Source organism: Hydra vulgaris, chromosome 11, assembly GCF_038396675.1.
Source record: "Hydra vulgaris chromosome 11, alternate assembly HydraT2T_AEP".
NCBI lineage: Eukaryota > Metazoa > Cnidaria > Hydrozoa > Anthoathecata > Hydridae > Hydra > Hydra vulgaris.
The window spans coordinates 3,854,628-3,873,805 of NC_088930.1; the positions used below are offsets into that span (position 1 = coordinate 3,854,628).

Genomic DNA, 19,178 nt, shown 5'->3' on the forward strand with positions numbered 1-19,178 from the left:
CTAGACAATTCTGACAAATTTGACTATGAAAGAAGTCGCAGGTGCTTTAGAATCGAGCCAATGCGATGATGCATGTAATTCTTCCGTTTTGCCGCAGCTGTAAATATGCCGAAAAATGGTTCGAGAAATGATAGGAGGTTGTTGTGTGTGTTTGGATGAGAGAGGATGGACTGAGAACCCTTTAGTTTACTGCGATGGTTCCGGGTGTAACGTTGCTGTTCACCAAGGTCTGTCAACCTAAGAACTTTCTCGTTTCATTTCAAATATTTTAAAATTAAATAAGTAAACAATTCAAACTAATTGGCAATTCTGTAGAAGTTTCCTAGTATGCATTTGTGTTCATAATAGCATTTTTTATTATAAAGAATTCATTATTTTAAAGATCTTAGTATTTTTCATGATCTATTAATTTAGAGAATATTTGATGGTTCAAGGTTTTACCCTCTAGAGTAACCTTATTGAAAATTTTGGAAATTAATTGTTGAAAATTCTGAGAATATAATGTTGATTAAAAAATTCAAAAAAAAAAATGTTTGATTACTATCTTATTGCTATTTTACCATGTCTTAATTTTAAAATTTTTATAAATAACATTCAAATAATTATTGTGTGATTTGCGTTTTGTATGTTTAGTTCTATATTAGCCCTAATGTAAAACTAAATTGTTAACTGTAACTTATAGTGCAAGCTGTATTACTTAAAAATAACTACTTGATTTAGTAATTTTTTGCGCCTTTTACTTCATTCAAATGAAGTCATTAAAATTTACAAGCCATGCATTTGAAAAATACAAACAATAATTTTGCAATGCTAAAGGAAGGCTACTATTAGTTCAGGAAAAAGCATTATATTTTGTAATATTTAATATGTATATATTAAATATATATATATATATATATATATATATATATATATATATATATATATATATATATATATATATATATATATATATATATATTCAGTACATACATCAACTGAGAGTTTAGGTTCGGGCAAGTCTGTTATTTATTATGATCTAAGTTTTTTTATTTGATTTTTCTTCTTTGTATGGAAAACTCTCTGAATTAAAGTTGGCATTTTAAAACTCGAAGTGTGCAAAAAATTTTCATATAGTACACACCTAAGTCTGCTAAAGTAAGTGTGTGGGTGTGTTTATATATATATATATATATATATATATATATATATATATATATATATATATATATATATATATATATAGTGAGAGAAAGAGATAGTGACCAGAATACTTTATTTTATGTAGGAAAGTACAGCAACATTAAATTTAATAAGTTTTCTCTCCTACAAAAAAAAAAAAATTCTGGTCAGCTTGTATATATATGTGTTTGTATATATATATATATATATATATATATATATATATATATATATATATATATATATATATATATATATATATATATATATATATATATATATAATTAGTAATAATAATGTAAAAAAATTTAAAATAATTGTGTTTTGTATCACAATAAAATCGAAATTTACAATTTCAATTAATGAAATGTTTTTGGTAATACAATCTTTATTATTGTTATCATACATTTAATGATGGTTACATTTTTAAAATTTTAATATTATAGCCTGTTATGGGATTAACAAAGTTCCAAGTGGATCGTGGTTTTGTTGCAAGTGTCAGTCACAAGAACGTCTTGCTCGAGTGGTGAGAAATATTATTAAATTTATATTTTGGTTGGATATCAAAGAAAATTATATATTAATTACTAAATTGAATCTTTAAGCTCTCTTTTTTGAAATTCTCAGCAAAAGCAATCATGCTGTATCAAAATATGGTTTTCAAAAAATTAACTTTTATTTGAATGTTTTAATAATTTTTAAAATGAATCATCTAATATATTCTAGTTGAATTTAAAATTTTGAAACTTTTTTTAAAAGTTTAATAATTTGAAATGTGTTAATTTGAAAACATAAATGTTAATCTACATCTCCACAAATTAAAATTTTTTTACACAATTTTTCATTGAACTTATTATTAAATATCTTTATTAACCTGAAACATCAAAAATTCTTATTAGGTTTTTATTTAAAATGCCAAATACTTGGTTTTGACGCCTAAGAAAAGTAATCAAAAATATAAAAAAGGTTTTTCAAACATAAAGAAAAATGTTTTTGCTCAATTCAGAAAAAAAGATTTAATGGAGTTTACAAATGTGATTTGGAATGAAGTTAAATCTCAACAATATTGTATTATTACTAGCTGACCAGATTTGTAAAAGTATGGGTCTTTGGAAGTCATTTTACACTGACCTTTTCTGTACATGTTTGTTATATATATATATATATATATATATATATATATATATATATATATATATATATATATATATATATATATATATATATATATATACACAGTATGCGGCAAAAGTGTTTAAATGTTTTTGAAAAATATTCTTTTTTAAAATAAATGATTGAAATACATGTTTATATATCAATATATATATACCAAAATAAAGGTAATTCATTGTAGTTTCATGTTTTGAGCCTGAATTTAAAGGAATGAGAAGTGTTTATAGCAAATTATTTATTGAAACAAAATGTCAGATGTAAACAGTTTTGTTGCGATTTATGCTATTATTAGTTTTAATGCGAAATTAATACTTTGTGTAGCCTCCACGACTTCTAATGACTGCTGCAATTCTCGCAGGCATGCTACCAATCAACTTCTTGCATTCTTCAACAGTTATCGAACTCCAAACATACTCAACTCGTTCCCATAATTCTTGTCGACTGGCTGCTCTTGTTTCATAATTATAAACTCGATTCTTCACAATAGACCAAAGATTCTCGATGGGGTTAAGATCGGGACTTTGCGCAGGCCACTCTAGAATCTTAAATTTCTTCGAATTTAGGAATTCTAATGTGATTTTTGCCTTGTGCTTTGGATCATTGTTTTGCATAAAAAGTGTCGAACGAATTTGCTTTCGCCATCCTCGTAAACTAGGCAAATAGCCATTGTTTAAAATGTCAATATAATGTTTCGCGTCCATTATTCCATCAATTTTTACAATTTTACCAACACCAGACAAAGAGAAACATTCCCAAAACAACAACTTTCCGTCGCCATATTTTACTGTTGGAATAAAGTCACGATCAGAAATTCCTTCTCCAGCTTTTTTCCATACATATCGAATGCCATCAGAGCCAATCAAGTTAATCTTGCTTTCGTCTGTCCAAATCACCTTACTCCACTCAGCAAAAGTCCAGTTTTCATACTTCTTTGCAAATTCCAAACGTTGTTTACGATGTTTCGGTGTTAGTAGTGGTTTCTTGATCTTCTTTTTTGCCTTGAATCCAATTCTCTTGAGTTCTCTCTGTACTGTTCGAGTACTTACCACTGTACCTTGAGCATTATTTAATTGTTTCTTTACATCGTGTGCTGATTTTGCTTTATTTGTCATGATTAATCTAGAAATTGTTCTCTGATCTCGAGTAGTGAAAATTTTCTTGCGTCCATTTTTGTTGCATTTCTCCTCTATATCGTTTCGCTTCTTAATTTTATAGACTAAACAATAAGATATATTAAGTTCTCGTCCTATCTCACGAAGAGACAATCCTGATTTAAGCTTCTGAACTGCTAAATTTTCAATTTCTTTCGACACTTTCTTCATTCTTTCAATTATAATTTTTCTGTTGTTTACATTACAAATTTTAAGTTTAAATAAACCGTTTATTACTAATTGAGATATGTTTTATTTAAACAAATTAAAAATATAGCCACAAAGTATTAATTTCGCATTAAAATTAATAATAGCATAAATCGCAACAAATATGTTTACATCTGACATTTTGTTTCAATAAATAGTTTGCTATAAACACTTCTCATTCATTTAAATTCAGGCTCAAAACATGAAACTACAATGAATTACCTTTATTTTGGTATATATATATTGATATATAAACATGTATTTCGATCATTTATTTTAAAAAAGAATATTTTTCAAAAACATGTAAACACTTTTGTCGCATACTGTATATATTCTAGCTGTCCAGACCAGTAAAATATGGGTCCTTACTAAACCAACCATTTCCATTCCACACAGATCATTTATACTTACTCCTTATTTACTTGAATATTTTTTTTGTCAATGGTAGAAAAACAATTCTTAAAAAAAACTTTTCTGCATACATAGAGCTTATAAGAGATTTATAAAATGGTTTGTTTTTCTCTTACATGCAGAATTTCAATAGCTCTGTGGTTTAGTGCCTTGTCAGCAGAGTTGTTTTGCAAATGCTCAAATTGGCCCCTTAACATAATACATTTTAATTTCTTTAACTGGCCGTTTATATTTATAGAAAAAAATAAGTATATCAAAAAAGCGTTTCAATTGTTAAAAAAAAGTTTTTGTTAGCTACCGGTTAAAAATGAACAAGCGGCAGGATTTGAACCAGGGCAATGCACTTTAGAAATGCTGCAAGCTAGCTACTTTAGTCACTAAAGCGCATTGTGCGATAAACATAAGACTTTATTAAATGGCAAATAAGCTTTTTTTGTTATGTATATATTTATAGAGCTTCAAGAGTGTTTTATTTTTATTTTGAAAAGTCCTAAAAAGATTAAAAAAAAAAAAAAAAAAGTACAATGGCAGGATTTGAACTTTGGCACTTTGCATCAGAAACGCTGTGACCTAACCACTTCATTCCTTTAGGTGCATTGTAATACAAACGTTTTAATAGTGTTTAGTACACAAAAGACTTTATAAAATGACAAATAAAGTTATAAATCAAAATTAAGGAGATATTGCCGCAATGTACTTTTAAGTAAAAGTTATACTGTAAAACTTAATGTTTTAACATTACACAGTTTAAAGTTTACATAAGTTAGATATTTGCATGCACTTTTGTTCACATTTATTTATAAAAAGAAAGTGTTGCAACTCTTTCTTGCCATTACCTTGGTTGCAATGGATGCAGTGAGTACCGTGGCAATCACTCACAAATGAGCATTGACATATTGCTCAATGTTTAACATGATTATTATATGTATGTATGTATTAGGGGTGTACAATCAAACTTTTGGTCGGTTGCCAGAAAGACAACTGAAAGCAACCAGTTTGTTAATTTTGGTCGCTCGCCGACATTTTGAGTTGCCTGTAGCTATTTTTTATAACGATTTTAGCATTCAGCAGATTTCTTGCATATTCTAGTCTTTTTTCATTATAGGACAGGGGTTATCTTTTTCTGGATATTTCCGGAATTCTGTATATTTTTCTCAACTTTAATTTTTTCTGGATATACAAAATATTTTCCATACATACAAGCAACCCTCGGTATTAGGAAAAATGAGCTGATGCCGACCTCAATCTTTTAGAGGTCGGCTTCAGCTCGGCAAAAATAATTTGATACAATGGTCTTACCATAAAACATAGAAACGAGGTCAGCAATTTTTTGCCGACCTTAAACACTGTTAGGTCGGCATTGCCGAATGCCGACCCTAATTCCGAGGGTTGTGCAAGTGTAGGTATATATTATTTGTAATATTTTTTTTTTTTTACATAACTAAGGGATGTTTGAAAAAAAAATTAGAAACACCTCAGCTAAAAGCAAAATTAAAAGGAAAATATATTCTGGATATTTTACACAGTTATCCAGATTTTTAAAATATGGTCTGGATGATCTACCATAGGACTAAGTGTAGGCTAGAAATAATTTGCATAATTAAAAATAATATTGTAAACTACTGATAACATTCATTTTTCTACTTTTAGATAAAGCACATGCTTTATCTGAAACCCTTTGCTTTTAATTTGTTGTAATTATTAGGATCTTATTTGATATAGGAGCATAAAAAAAAGTTAATATTTTGAAAGTATTTTAAACTATCATGTTGTAATTAAATTTAATTTTAAACCTCACTAAAAGTTATTTAAATTAATTTAACAAAAATTATTAAGTGAATCTAAATTCTGTATTTGAAAAAGATTATATTTCCTTATAAAATATATTTCTTAAAAATCTTTCTTATACTCAACATAATCTCTGTTTCTTTATCACAATTTATCACTGTATCTATATACAAGCCTTCCATATTTTTGTCTTGTATGTCCACGCAAAAGTAGACCCAGAATTAAGCCTTGGGGAACACTTCAAATTATAGTCATGTAATCAGATTTTCCTTCTTCATGTGATATGTATTGGTTTCTATTGTTGTGCATTTAAACCCAATAGTTTAATTCCTGATGAGCTATTGTTATTGACAATGTTCCAAAAGCTTGTGGGATAGTGCGTTTACTGAACTTTTTTAACGAAATTTTTAGGAGCCTTTTATTAGTAAACTTTTTTTTTAAGTTTTTAAATATATTTTTTCAAACAGAACATTTGTTATGTTCATTATCTCTTGTAATTTGTATTAACGTTGGAAATCGAGTAATATAAAAGAAACAATTTCAGGCATGCATTAAATGTGGTAAATACATTTAATTAAAAAAACCATATTGTTTTTTTATTTAAACTATTCCATCATTACAAAATTTATTAATCGAGTTATATATTTTACACTAGTTTTAAAGATATGTAGAAGAAGGATTGTTAAGTATTTAATCAATTTTTTGAATTACATTACTACTAATATTATCAAATCCCACACTTATTTAATTTTAAAAGATATACTGCATCTAAGAGTTCCTTTTCTTTAATTTCATAATTATCCATCTTAGAGGCCTTATTTGAAATAAGATATGACTTAAAGTTTACTTCAGTAGTTTCTATTTTTGACGCTAAAGTGGAACCTACACTGACAAAATATTGATTAAGTGTTTCAGCAGTTAAAGATTTATTTTTAATAATTTTATTATCAGTGTTTAGATTAATAAGAAGACTAATTCTTTCAGTTTGTTTTGTACCAATTACTTCCTTAATAATGTTCCAAGTATTTTGCTGATAATTTTTATGTTTTATTAAATGCTTTGTATAGTAATATTTCTTTGATTTTTTAATAATCATCTCAAAAATATGTTTGTGATTTTTGTAATTAGTTTCATTATTAAAATTTGCTTTTTTTTGAGAAACTTATAATTGTTGCTTTTTTTTTTTGACAACTCTATAATTACCATGGATAATATATAAATATCCATGGATTTGATGTTGTTTTTTTTCCACACATTGTGTAACTACAGGAAAAGCTGTTTTGTAAAGTTGTTGTAATTTATCAAGAAATTTATCATATGCCTTATCTGTGTGTTCAATATTAAGGAGGTCATCCTAGTTTAAATCTGATAGAAGAGTATTAAAATTTTGAATGGATTTTTCATTTACTTTTTGCATTTTTTTTAACATTTTGTGCATACATGTTATCACATTTTTGTAAGATATACAAATACAGGAAAGTGATCTGAAATGTTGCGTGTATTAAATATTCATATATTAAATAATCCTGTTTTTATTTTTGATTTGAGTTTGTTGGTGACTTTTTTATCTATGATTGTTGTGCTTTTTCTAGTTATTCTTGTGGGTTTATTAATTAGTGTAATATAGCTTTTCTGATATATGGCGTTAAAGAAATTATTTATTTTTGTATTTAAATGACTCATGTTCATGTCAAGGTTAAAATCACCTACAAAATAAATGGTTTTGTTTTTGCCTTATTTATTTTTAATTATGTTTTTAATATGATTTTCAAATTGTTTTATTGAGACAGAAAGTAGTCTGTATAAAACGTGAATGAAAATGTTTTTGTGGTTTTATATATTATTTCCACGCATAGTGATTCACTATCATTAGTAGTAATTGATGAATCATTCTATAATTTGGTAGCTAAAAATTTGTATTTGTCTCAATATACCCATCATTACACCATGTCTTGCTGAGACTAATTAAAAATCAAATTTAACCTCTGATATTTTTTACATTTTAGACATAACAATTGTTTAAATAATTCAAAATTTTTTGAAATGCTCGTAATGTTTAAATGCAAAATTGAAAGTGAATTTACATCTAGTCCTTGCATTATGTTTTCAGATTTATAATATTTTGAAATAACTATAAAAACTAAAATCCGGGTCAGAATGCTTATCTTGAAGTATCCTATTTTTATTTCATAATGAATTAAATTCTGAGTTAAGTGTAATATTGTCTTCATTCATAAATAGGGTATTTTTTATAAATTGTTAAATTATTAGTTTTCTGAAAAGGAAAAAAAAAAGTTCTAAATATAAATGATAAAGTAATTAAGCCCTCACTTGATTTTTCTTAAATTCTCTAACTATAAGTTGCCATTTTTTCTATGTATTTCTAGGAATATACATTAACGAAGTCTTCGTTAATGTATATTCCTATTCCATTAAGTCGATTAGATGAATGAACTTTTATTTTGTCTTTGTAATGTAGTATTTTATCAACAATTATTCTAGTTTTCTTTTCTTTTTTTCTAACTCTTTTTTTTTCCAACACCTTCTTGATTTCAACATTCTTAATGTTTAATCTATTTTGAAATTGAATAATAATTTTTTTTCGGGTTCATCCCAGGTTTCATGATCATTTTTGAGAAGCCAGTCGTTGCAAAGATTATTTCTTCTGAGTCTATCTTCTAGCTGTCGTAATTTATTATTTTCCTCTTCACCTATACTGTTTTTGTTTTTAATTTTATTTTCTAATTTGCATACTTTTTTTCTTGGATGTCTTGAGTAACTGTTAGGCTTTCTTTGATATATTTATTTGTTTTTTCTAGGATTCTTTCTCTTTTGGTAATTTTTTATTTTAATTTGTTTTTATTTTAATTTAAAAGTGTTTCACTACAAAGAATTAATTATTTTCACTAAAAATCAAAGTTTCAAAGTTATTTAATTCAAGCTTAATTACTTCAAAACTAAAGTATTAAAAAATTTGAAACTTTGATGTTTTCTAATGTCTACAAAGCAAGTAAAACATAAAAAAACTATCCATTAGTAGGATTTGAACCCTCGACTAATTCCGATGTAACAGTTGTGCCTCACAAATGACACAATTGATCAACCTATATGCTACATCAGCCTGAGGATATAGGAGAATTGAGGATATGGAAAACTGAGGATATAGAAAAATTGTTAGATTTAAATAATTAAATTAAATTAATTGAAACAGTTTTAAATTAAGTTATAACTATTCATTGAGACGCTTCTAAATTTAAAAATGTTTTAAATTTAGAAATTTAAAATAGTTTTTTTTTTGCTTTCATTTTCTCTGATTTATCCTTTATTTATTTTATCATTGTTTAAGTTCATTTCTCTTTTCAGTTTATGGTTTGTTTATTTTTAATTTTCTCTTTAAATTAGTATGGTTTTTTCAGCGCATTTTTCAAAACACGCAAGTTATTAATATATGCAAAACACTGTGGCCAAGATATGAACGCAACTTGCTTTCACTTGAGAATCTGTTTAATAATATTCTTTATTTTCTTCTAACTTCCAGCTTAAATAGTGGTTGCTTGCAGCCTTGTTGGGAATCAACTATTTTTTTTAATAATAAGAGTAAATTATTATTTTAGTGTAATAACCTTTTTGATATAAATTTACTTTTTTGTACTATTGTCTCCATAATGATTAAGTTTGTTCACAAGAATCTTATTTTATGAAAGTTATGCCATGTTTCTTTTTTTTTAATTATTATTTTCACCTACATCTTTTTCAAAAAGATTTTTTCCACTCTTGAGTTGATATTTTTTAGATTAAACTTGTGGGGTCGTCCATAAATTACGCTACAATTTTTGGCATTTTTTTACCCCCTAATTCTTGTGGTTTGGTCAGATACTCTTTTAATTAAAGGAAACTCTTTAGATTTAAAACTATAAAAAAAATGTTATAAAATAGTAAAAGTTCTCAGTATTGCACCTGCATGTACAAAATATTTAACCTTCATAGAATTTTTTGTATCTTTGGCAAAAAAAAAATTTTTAATGTCGCATATTATTTTTTAAAGAATTCAAAGAGTTTTTCAAAAATTTTGCTTTGGAGTTGGAGTCTTACTCTGAAAATTTCAACGGTTGGAGTCAGAGTCTGTGATGGTATTTTTTTTTTTTTTTTACAACTCCACACCCCTGGTTGCACCACTAAACTTTGTTTGAGGGACATGACAGATCAACTGGCCACTTCTTTTTATCCTATTTTACAAAAAATAAAACTAGTTTAAAAAAAATTCATTTCAAAATTTCTTAAAACTACTTAAATAAAAGTTTGTTAATATAATCACAACAGATTCTTGCAGATAGTCTAAAAGTATGATTTGGTTAGTAAGTACTCTGTTGTAACTATAATCCATTTATTTAACCATAAAATAATAAAATTTACAATAATATTTTTATAAACTCAATAATATTTCTATAAATAAGGTTAGGTGTCACTCATATAGTTAAAAACTAGTCAATGAAGTGACACCTAAAAAAGAAAAACAAAAAAACAAGTACAAAAAAAAACTATAAATAAAACATAGAAAGAATTAAAAATAAAGTAAAAAAGAAAAAAAAAAAAGAACAAAAAACAAAAAAACAAAAAAAAAAAAGGAAAGAAAGGAAAATAAAAATAATATTAATAATTGCAATAATGATACAATAAAATTGATATTAATAATTATGTGAATAAAAAAACATTACAAATAGTAACTATAACAATAACTACTAAAAATTATAATTATCTGGTAACCATGTTCTACAATTGACACCACTTAGTTATTTTTTTACACAATATAGTTTATTTAGTTTTGAAATGTTTATTGTTGTAATATTTTTTTAAACATTATTATTTTAAAGTTAATTTAGTTGTAAACATGCGTTATTAATTTTTATTGTTTACAGTATACTTAAAAGTATAATAGATAATGTACTGATAGTTTACTGGTAAATTTAATATACCATTTTACTTGTAAATTTATTAAAATAAGCAATAATTTTGATAAATAATACTTAATATGCTAAAAAAAAAATTTTTCAAAGAAATGCGAGCTATGTCCGATGCGAGATGGAGCACTAAAGAAAACAGATAATGGAGGTTTGTTAATTTTTTTACTTTAAATAAATAAAAAGATTTCCACTTTCAGGGTACCTGTGGAAAATTCAAAAAATATAATACTAATATTTAATATTATACTTTTTTTTGCTCGCTTAAATCTTCGGTTTTTAAATAGTTGTACTGTTAAAAGACATTTTTAAAAAGTTTTTACTTTTATTATTGTTTTCATTTATAGGTTGGGCCCATGTTGTTTGCGCTTTATATATACCTGAAGTACGCTTTGGTGATGTTGGTACTATGGAGCCAATAATATTATCATCAGTTCCACATGAGAGGTTTACCAAGGTATAACTTATATGAGATTTTAAATTTTACCAATTTTTTATTCAGTTGTTTTACTTAGTTATACCAATATTCTTTTCTCAATATCCCAATATTATATTCTTTTTAAAAATTTTAATGATTTTCAATGATTATCCAAAATAATTCTGTTATTAAAAATTACATAAATAAACTGTAAAACTAAAAAGACTTTTGTAATGTTTTTATCGTTTATTTAGTAACATTTTTCGGGTCAGTTTAAATTGATAAAAAGATAAAAAGGTTTTAAAACTAAAACTAGTTTTAACTATTCTTATTTGCCTTTAATTATATTAATTTATTTTAATTAATTAATTATATTAATTTATTTTAATTAATTAATTATATTAATTTATTTTAATTAATTAATTATATTAATTTATTTTAATTAATTAATTATATTAATTTATTTTAATTAATTAATTATATTAATTTATTTTAATTAATTAATTATATTAATTTATTTTAATTAATTAATTATATTAATTTATTTTAATTAATTATATTAATTTATTTTAATTAGTTATATTAATTTATTTTAATTAATTATATTATTGAAACCATCTGCCTTAATCTAATCAAGGCAGGTGGTTTCAATAATATAATGTGTTAATAAATCAATGTTTGACTCTAATATTAATGTGTTCATTAAAGTCAAATAAAATTGAAAAAACCGTAGGGTTGCACTTTTATAATGTTTAGTTAATAAAATTTTATAATATTTAAAACTCTTAATGTTGTCTTTCTAGTTAAATATAAAGATTTATTTCATAGTAAATTTAAGGCAACTCTCCCCTTTTCCATTTATTAGATGTAAACAAAATTGATAAAGCATCATTTGATTTATTCCATGCTTTATATAAGGTTACTTTCTATATATATATGTTTGTGTGCCACAAAATTTGAAATCAATTTTTGAAAGCTTTTTTCTCAACCAATTTTGCTCAAATTTTGCACACTTAATCATTTTCGATGACAATACAAGGAAATGGAAAAATTTGACCAAAAAAAGTTAATTAAGTTAACAAAAATATAATTTGTATTTCCCCATACATTTTATTTATTTGATATGAATTGCGTATTATGTCACAAAAATCATTGATTTGCAAATTATTTGCAGTTTCGAAGACATTAAAGCGCAGCGATTCAAAACCTATTGTTTTTTCCATGCTTTATATAAGGTTACTTTCTATATATATATCTTATTACTTTAATTAATTATATAAAAATATAATAGTAATTTTTCCTTCTACAAAAATTTTAAAAGAACACTGAATTAATAAAAAAAAAATTTAAAAACGTAACAGTAATTTTTCCTTCTACAAAAGATAACAAAAAAAGAATTTCTAGGCCCAATAGAATTCTGCTTGCATAAAGCATGGATTTGAAAAAATAATTTTTTTTTGATTTACTAGTTTTAAATTTTGTGTCCAACTTTGTTATATATTATTTGGATTTTTGAAGTATTTTCTGCTTGAAATTTAATTAGATTTAAGTTTAAAAAAAATTTTTTTTGTTATTTCTACAATTAAATGTAAAAATATCAAGGCAATGATTTGGTAATGTATGTCTTTAAAAGAAACATTTAAGGATAAGATATTTAGGAAAATATAAAGTTATGATTTGGCTAAAAAATTAGAAAATTCAAGTCTTCCCAGGAAGGAAAAGACTGCCATTTATGTAAAAATTTAATGGCATGCAATCTGGACTGCATATTAAAATGTGCTATATTGTGTGGAAGCGTTTTTTATAAACCAGTGTTATTTTTAATGTTATTGTTTCATTATTTTTAAAATAATTATTTACTGCCTCAAAATTTGATACAAGTCAAAGAACAAAGCAGATGTTAAAAAATGTGTAAAAAAATAAAAATAAAATCTTTATCTTATAAATTTTTTTTAAAAAAAAAACAACCAATAAACTTTGGCTTGTCATTCAGCGACTTAGCTGAATGACAAGCCTAGCAAGAATGAGTTTTGGTTGATGGAACAAAAGATGATAGCTTGTTTAAGCAGTGACCATGATAGTGTTTGTAGAAAAGAGAAAAAGATGCAAACTTTACAACAATTGAATACTCAAGTTTGAAAAGTAAGGCAGGTCCAATGACATTTAATATGCTTTTTTGAACCTTGTTTAGAAAAGAATAAGCCTCATTAAAAGAACCTGCTGAAACAATTTTATATTCAAAGGTAAATAAAATATTTGTAGAGAACTGAATTTGGAGTAAGAAAAGCAAGCATGATAAATTTTCATGTTCTTACTTTGATCAAATATTACAGAGAGCATTATTCTAATTTTTTTTGCATCAGACCTAAGATAAAATAATGATATAATCAACATTTTTTCTCAAGGATTTTAGAGTCAGTCTCCATTCTCCAAAAATCAATAATTTACTAAGTCCCTAATTTTGAATAAAAGTCAAATAAGTGAGTAATAAATAAATTTACCAATAAGTACATTGAAAAGTTACCAAGCTTCTCTTTATCAAGTTCATTCCTGCTTCCATTCTCTACCTTTTATTTATCTTTGAATAAAATACTTTTATCATTTGAGAATAGCTATTGAGTTTTTTTAATAAGATTATATTTAGATAGCGCCAAAATTGTTGTTGAATCGGCTGTTAAGCTTAAGTCTTTAAAATTGCTTAGTTAAAACTGTTTCTCTTTTCTACGAAAGCTTGTTTAATCAACCAAAACTTAATCCCACGTAATTTGACATTCAGCAAAGTTGTTTTTTTTACTATAATATATATTTTTTTGCTGGAATATATATTTTTTATTTGTTATAGCTGTGTTATATTTGTGAGGATAGTGGCAGAGAATCCAAAAGTGGTGCATGTATGGCATGTCATAAAATAGGATGCAAGCTGTCTTTTCATGTGACATGGTATTTATAAAAGTTGAAACAAAATCTAATAAACTAAAATATTGTATGATCTCTATAGCTACATAAATATTCATAAATATTTACATAATTGCTTTTTTTAATTATATAGTGCCCAATCAAAAAGACTATTGTGTGAGGAAGGTAGTGTGAATGGGAATGTTCAATATGTTGGATATTGTTCAAATCATTCCTGTAAAAAGGTTTAGAATTTTTTAAGTAATTTTTTTTTTCTTCACTTTTTTTTTTTTTTTTTTCAAATTCACTGTATAACGTTCTTAAATGTTTAAATTTGTCGAATATAAATTTTTATAGCAGAAACAAGCTCAGCAATCTACATATGTCAGTGAATCTGAAGTCAAAAAACACTTCAAAGATACAAAGTCACGTTCTAGAAATGAAAGTACTTCTAGCAACACTTCACTTGACTCTACTAGTAAAAATAAACAATCTTCTAAGTTTCGTCTATCTGATTTACACACTCTAACAAATGTTGTGGAATTTGTAGATGAAATATCACCTGCCACAGGCGATGGTCCCTCTAGTTTATCAGATCCAAAAAAAGCAAGAAAAAATCTTGATTCTGAATTAACTTTTTCAAACTCTTTCAACTCAAAAAATTTGTTTAGTATAAATGATTTACTCAATGAAGAAAAACCTAAGCAAATTTCTCCATTAAATACGCCTACCACAACTTCATGTTTAAAAGATAGTGAAAATTCTTTATCTATTCGTAATATAGACAATGTTAAAAAAAACAAAAGAAAAATTAAAGAGGAGAGCTTACTTCAAAATAAACGTGCGATTAAGGAAGATAGTTTACTTAAAAGCAAACATGCAAATGACCCTAACAAGAAACTAATTAAAAAGAAAAGAAACAAAAACGAAGGAGAGAAAAAAAAAGAAGAAACTAACAAAGAGCAAAGCGTGTTATTTGAACCATCGCAAATTAATCTTGTTGAAAATGGAAAAATCGGATCATGGGATAAATTTGTATCCAATCAGTAAGAAACTTTTTGATTTTTTCCTAATTTATATTTTCTAAATCTATAATTTTAATCTTCTTAACCAGCATTACGTTTTTCATATTCAATCTATGAATGTTGCATAATTTTTTTATATAATCCAAAAAAGCGCGTTTAACTGAATAAAATTTAGGCTGGGAATGAATAATTTCAAAGGTTACTTTGTTGTTTAAAAGGTGGGTAAATGAATAGATTTTATTTTGCTGTATGTAAGTTAACATCTCCTTTGAACTTCAAATAGAGAGATAATTTCTGAATTTTCATAAACAGGAGGCTTTAGGGTAAGAAATATATTTAATAAGTGAGGAATGCGTCTATTAAGATCTGAGTGTTTTTCTAAGACCTGAATGTTCTACTTGACGAACTGAGGTCATATACTTTAGAATATAAGTAGTTACTTTATTATTAAATAAAAATTATAATATTTAAGTCTTTTATAATCCGCTGATTATTCTGTGATTTTTTATCTGCTAATTTTATATGGCTAATATTTATTTTAGAAAACAACCTGCAAACAATTTTCAGGAATTTCTTGAACAGCAGTGGAATGATACCATACATTTTATTACATCAAAGACACAGCATTTCGACGGTATATTTTTATGCTATTGTTTACAATGTTTAATCAATATTTAATGCATCATTTAATAATCTGAAAATATAATATGTGAAGATATTGCTTTCTATACAGTGGTTGTTTCTTGCTCAAATATAACAAACACATGCTTTTATATTAATTTAATGTTTAGCTCAATATATTTTCCGCTCAGGTTAATTGGTTCCAATTCTAAGGACGTACCCATGAAGTACCTACGCCATAAAACCACTGACTTAAGACTCCCCAACCTGTACGCACCTGTATGTTTTCATCGACCTTCCCCTCTCCCTCCTATTTCTTATTTCGCATTATTTATTACAAAATAAAGCCCTTCCTCTTCCCAACTCTTATATTTTTCAAAACATTAAAAAATGAAGACGTTAATTCGATATTTCTCTATTAATAGTTATTAATATTGATTTTTTAAACTCGTTAAATTAAATTTTTTCTGTTAAAAAAAAGTAATTAAGTAGTAAGTAATTAAGTGGTAGCAAAGATAAAGAACGCGAGAGTCAAACCTTGATGGTATCCCTCCCCCTCTCTTTTCCCTATATCTGTGTAAGTACTTTTTGAAAGGCCCCTAAGTGTATTTAATATATATGAACTATGACTATCCAATATTTTTTTAGTTGCGTCACTTTTGTCTTGCTTACAATACTTGAAATCTGATAACATGAAATTAGAAAAGAAACTTGCTGAACTTCAATCTAGACGAGACCGCTTGCTGGGATTAACTTCCCGTCTAGCTGTCTCCTTTGACAGTGACAATGGAAATACTAATCCCCTGTCTGCAATGTTATCAAAGTTAAATGAATCTTCTCAAAATACCACTTCCAGCACGATTTCAGATAAAAAGTCTCCTCAAACTGCAAGCGTAAAAGAAAGAGGAGTTGTTTCTTCCCCTGATTTAGATATGTTAGCAGCTGCAAGTGCAAAGTTTGTGTCGGGTGAAGCTTTTTCTGCTCCTCTTCAAGAAACACCAGAACTTTCCAAAAATATGAACGAAAATAAATTCTCAAGAACATTTACTCCTAGTGAGTTTTTTGGCAAAGATCTTATTCAGTTGCCTCCTTAATATTGTTGCTTTCGAATAATTCTCTGTATATTGTGTAGAATTGATTTTTTCATTTTATATTTAATGTATATATTTAAGAGTTATACTACAAATTAGATTTTGTATTGTTTATTGCATGTAACATAGGATACCGCTTTCCATTAAAACCTGCATATTAATTATTTCTGATATATTGCTAATTAAAAAAGAAAAAATCCTCATGGTGCTCTTGTGATTTTTTTTGTTATTTCTTGAATTGTTTATATATGTATAATTTTTGTATAATTCTTCATATATGTAAGTTTATTATAGGTGTAAGTCTTTATTAGAGTTTTTAATTGGGATGCCTAAGAACGAATTTGAGATTTTATGTGGAGTTCTACAAGTGTCGATGCTTAATTCATTTCTTTTCACGAGACGTTTTTAATGTTATTGTAAAGTTTCGATGAAAAATACAAAAAAGTTAAAAGAACTAAAAAAAAATACGTATACTGATAAATGTTAAACGAAAATAAGTATGAAAGACTATATGAAGAAAGTTATGTATAAAATATTCAAGACACCTGAAAAAAAATTATATACAGATTAACAGCTGCGTAAAAAATGCTTAAAAAACACAAAATAAATTTACCAGTCGTCGTGAACACTAAATAAAATGAACGACTTCCTAAATTTTTATTTAGGCCACCTCGACATGTAATGTAAAAAACCTCAAAATACCCCAATTTTGCCTAAATTTACAACAATGCTAATACTTTCTTAGATAATATTTTTGGATGATGATATACTGTGTGTGTCATTGTATCGTGGATCTAAGTTTTAGACCTAACTTAGATCTTTTAGTCCACGACACAATGACGTACATAATGTATCATCAGCCAAAATTTCAATCATAAATTACACAGGCTTACAAAAAAATTATAATTTCTGGTACCTAGGATTAGAATATTGATTTAAGCTATATTTTTGTCGCTGAATTTGAAAACAGTTTTTTAGATAAATGTTTTTTAAGATGCAATTTTACATGAAATTAACAGTTTTAACTCCATTTTGCAAAGTTAAAACTCACATGCAAAATGTTTAGTTACTGTATTCAATATATTTGTCATATATTCAGTTTATTGGTCTGTTTGCAACCGGAAAATCCATCAGGTGGAGTAACCATACTGTAAATAAAGTGACCTTGAACTGCAGTCGAGATTAGTATGAGAGTTGTCGCCGTGCAGAATGAATGTTGCGTGATATTTCTGTTTTGGGAAGTGTTGCTGTTAAATTAACCTAAAACGTATTGTATTGTAGATTGTTGTTGCATTTTTGTTATTAGATCTAGATAAAATGAGTTCAAATAGAATTTGTGTGAATCACCCTGATGTGTTTTGCTACATATCCAGAGAATATATGTTTAAAGAAAATAGAAGAACAGTCAGTGACTTTTTTAAAGAGGGTTTTTTCATACTTTGGTGTTAGGCTTGGTAATCAAGATAAAACCGGGCACCACATCAGGTTTTTAAAACTTGCACAGAATATTTACGTGTGGACTACTGGGAAAAGAAAAAGTATGAAATTCGGCGTGCTGATGGTTTGGAGAGAGCCCCGAAACCATGTCAATGATTGAAATTACTGGAATCAATTGAAACAACCGTAGTAAGTGGACTTATCCTGATTTATTCTCTGCAAGACGACCAGTTCTTTATTCAAAGGAAGTGCCAATTCTAACGTTTCTCCAGCTACTAGAGCTCTGCGAGGACGAATATTGTGATTATGAGGGAAAGTCACCAATTCCAAAACATTCAACCAAGATGAATTAAATGACCTCACCAGAGAACACAATCTCTCAAAAGAGTTACTTGCTTCCAGATTGAAAGACAAAAATCTACTGGCACAAGAAATTAGAATTACTTTCTACCGCACACGAGAAGAGGATCTGCTGCCCATCTTCTCTCAAGAAGAGGATTATGTACTTTGTCACGAAATTAGAGGACTCCTAGAAAAGAAGGGTCTTCCTGAATATTAACAAGATGATTGGCGTCTATTTATTGGCTGCTCAAAGCGAAGTTTGAAACGTGATCTTCTGCGCAATGGAAACAAAGTTGGTTCAATATCAATTGCTCACTTGACGAAAAATGAGAGAATATAACACCATTGATTTGGTTTTTTAAAAGCTAAAGTATCTGGAACATCGTGTTTTGGATATTTAGGGAAGAAGATGCCGCAGTAGAGTACGGAAAAAATTAAAGGAGTATTTGATAGTCCGCGATTAAGACAATTTATTAATGACTCTGCCTTAGTGAATTCAA

At 26.6% G+C, this 19,178-nt stretch overlaps 1 protein-coding gene across 1 annotated transcript; it reads left to right on the plus strand.

The window, feature by feature from the left end:
- Positions 1-20: 20 nt before the first annotated feature.
- LOC100207765 (protein AF-17) lies at positions 21-17,002 on the plus strand. Its single transcript, XM_065809830.1, has 9 exons — positions 21-227; positions 1,608-1,687; positions 10,946-11,000; positions 11,197-11,306; positions 14,110-14,207; positions 14,317-14,407; positions 14,520-15,208; positions 15,730-15,821; positions 16,457-17,002. The coding sequence occupies exons 1-9, from the start codon at positions 116-118 to the stop codon at positions 16,900-16,902; spliced, it is 1,773 nt and encodes a 590-aa protein (XP_065665902.1). The 5' UTR covers positions 21-115; the 3' UTR covers positions 16,903-17,002.
- Positions 17,003-19,178: the final 2,176 nt, after the last annotated feature.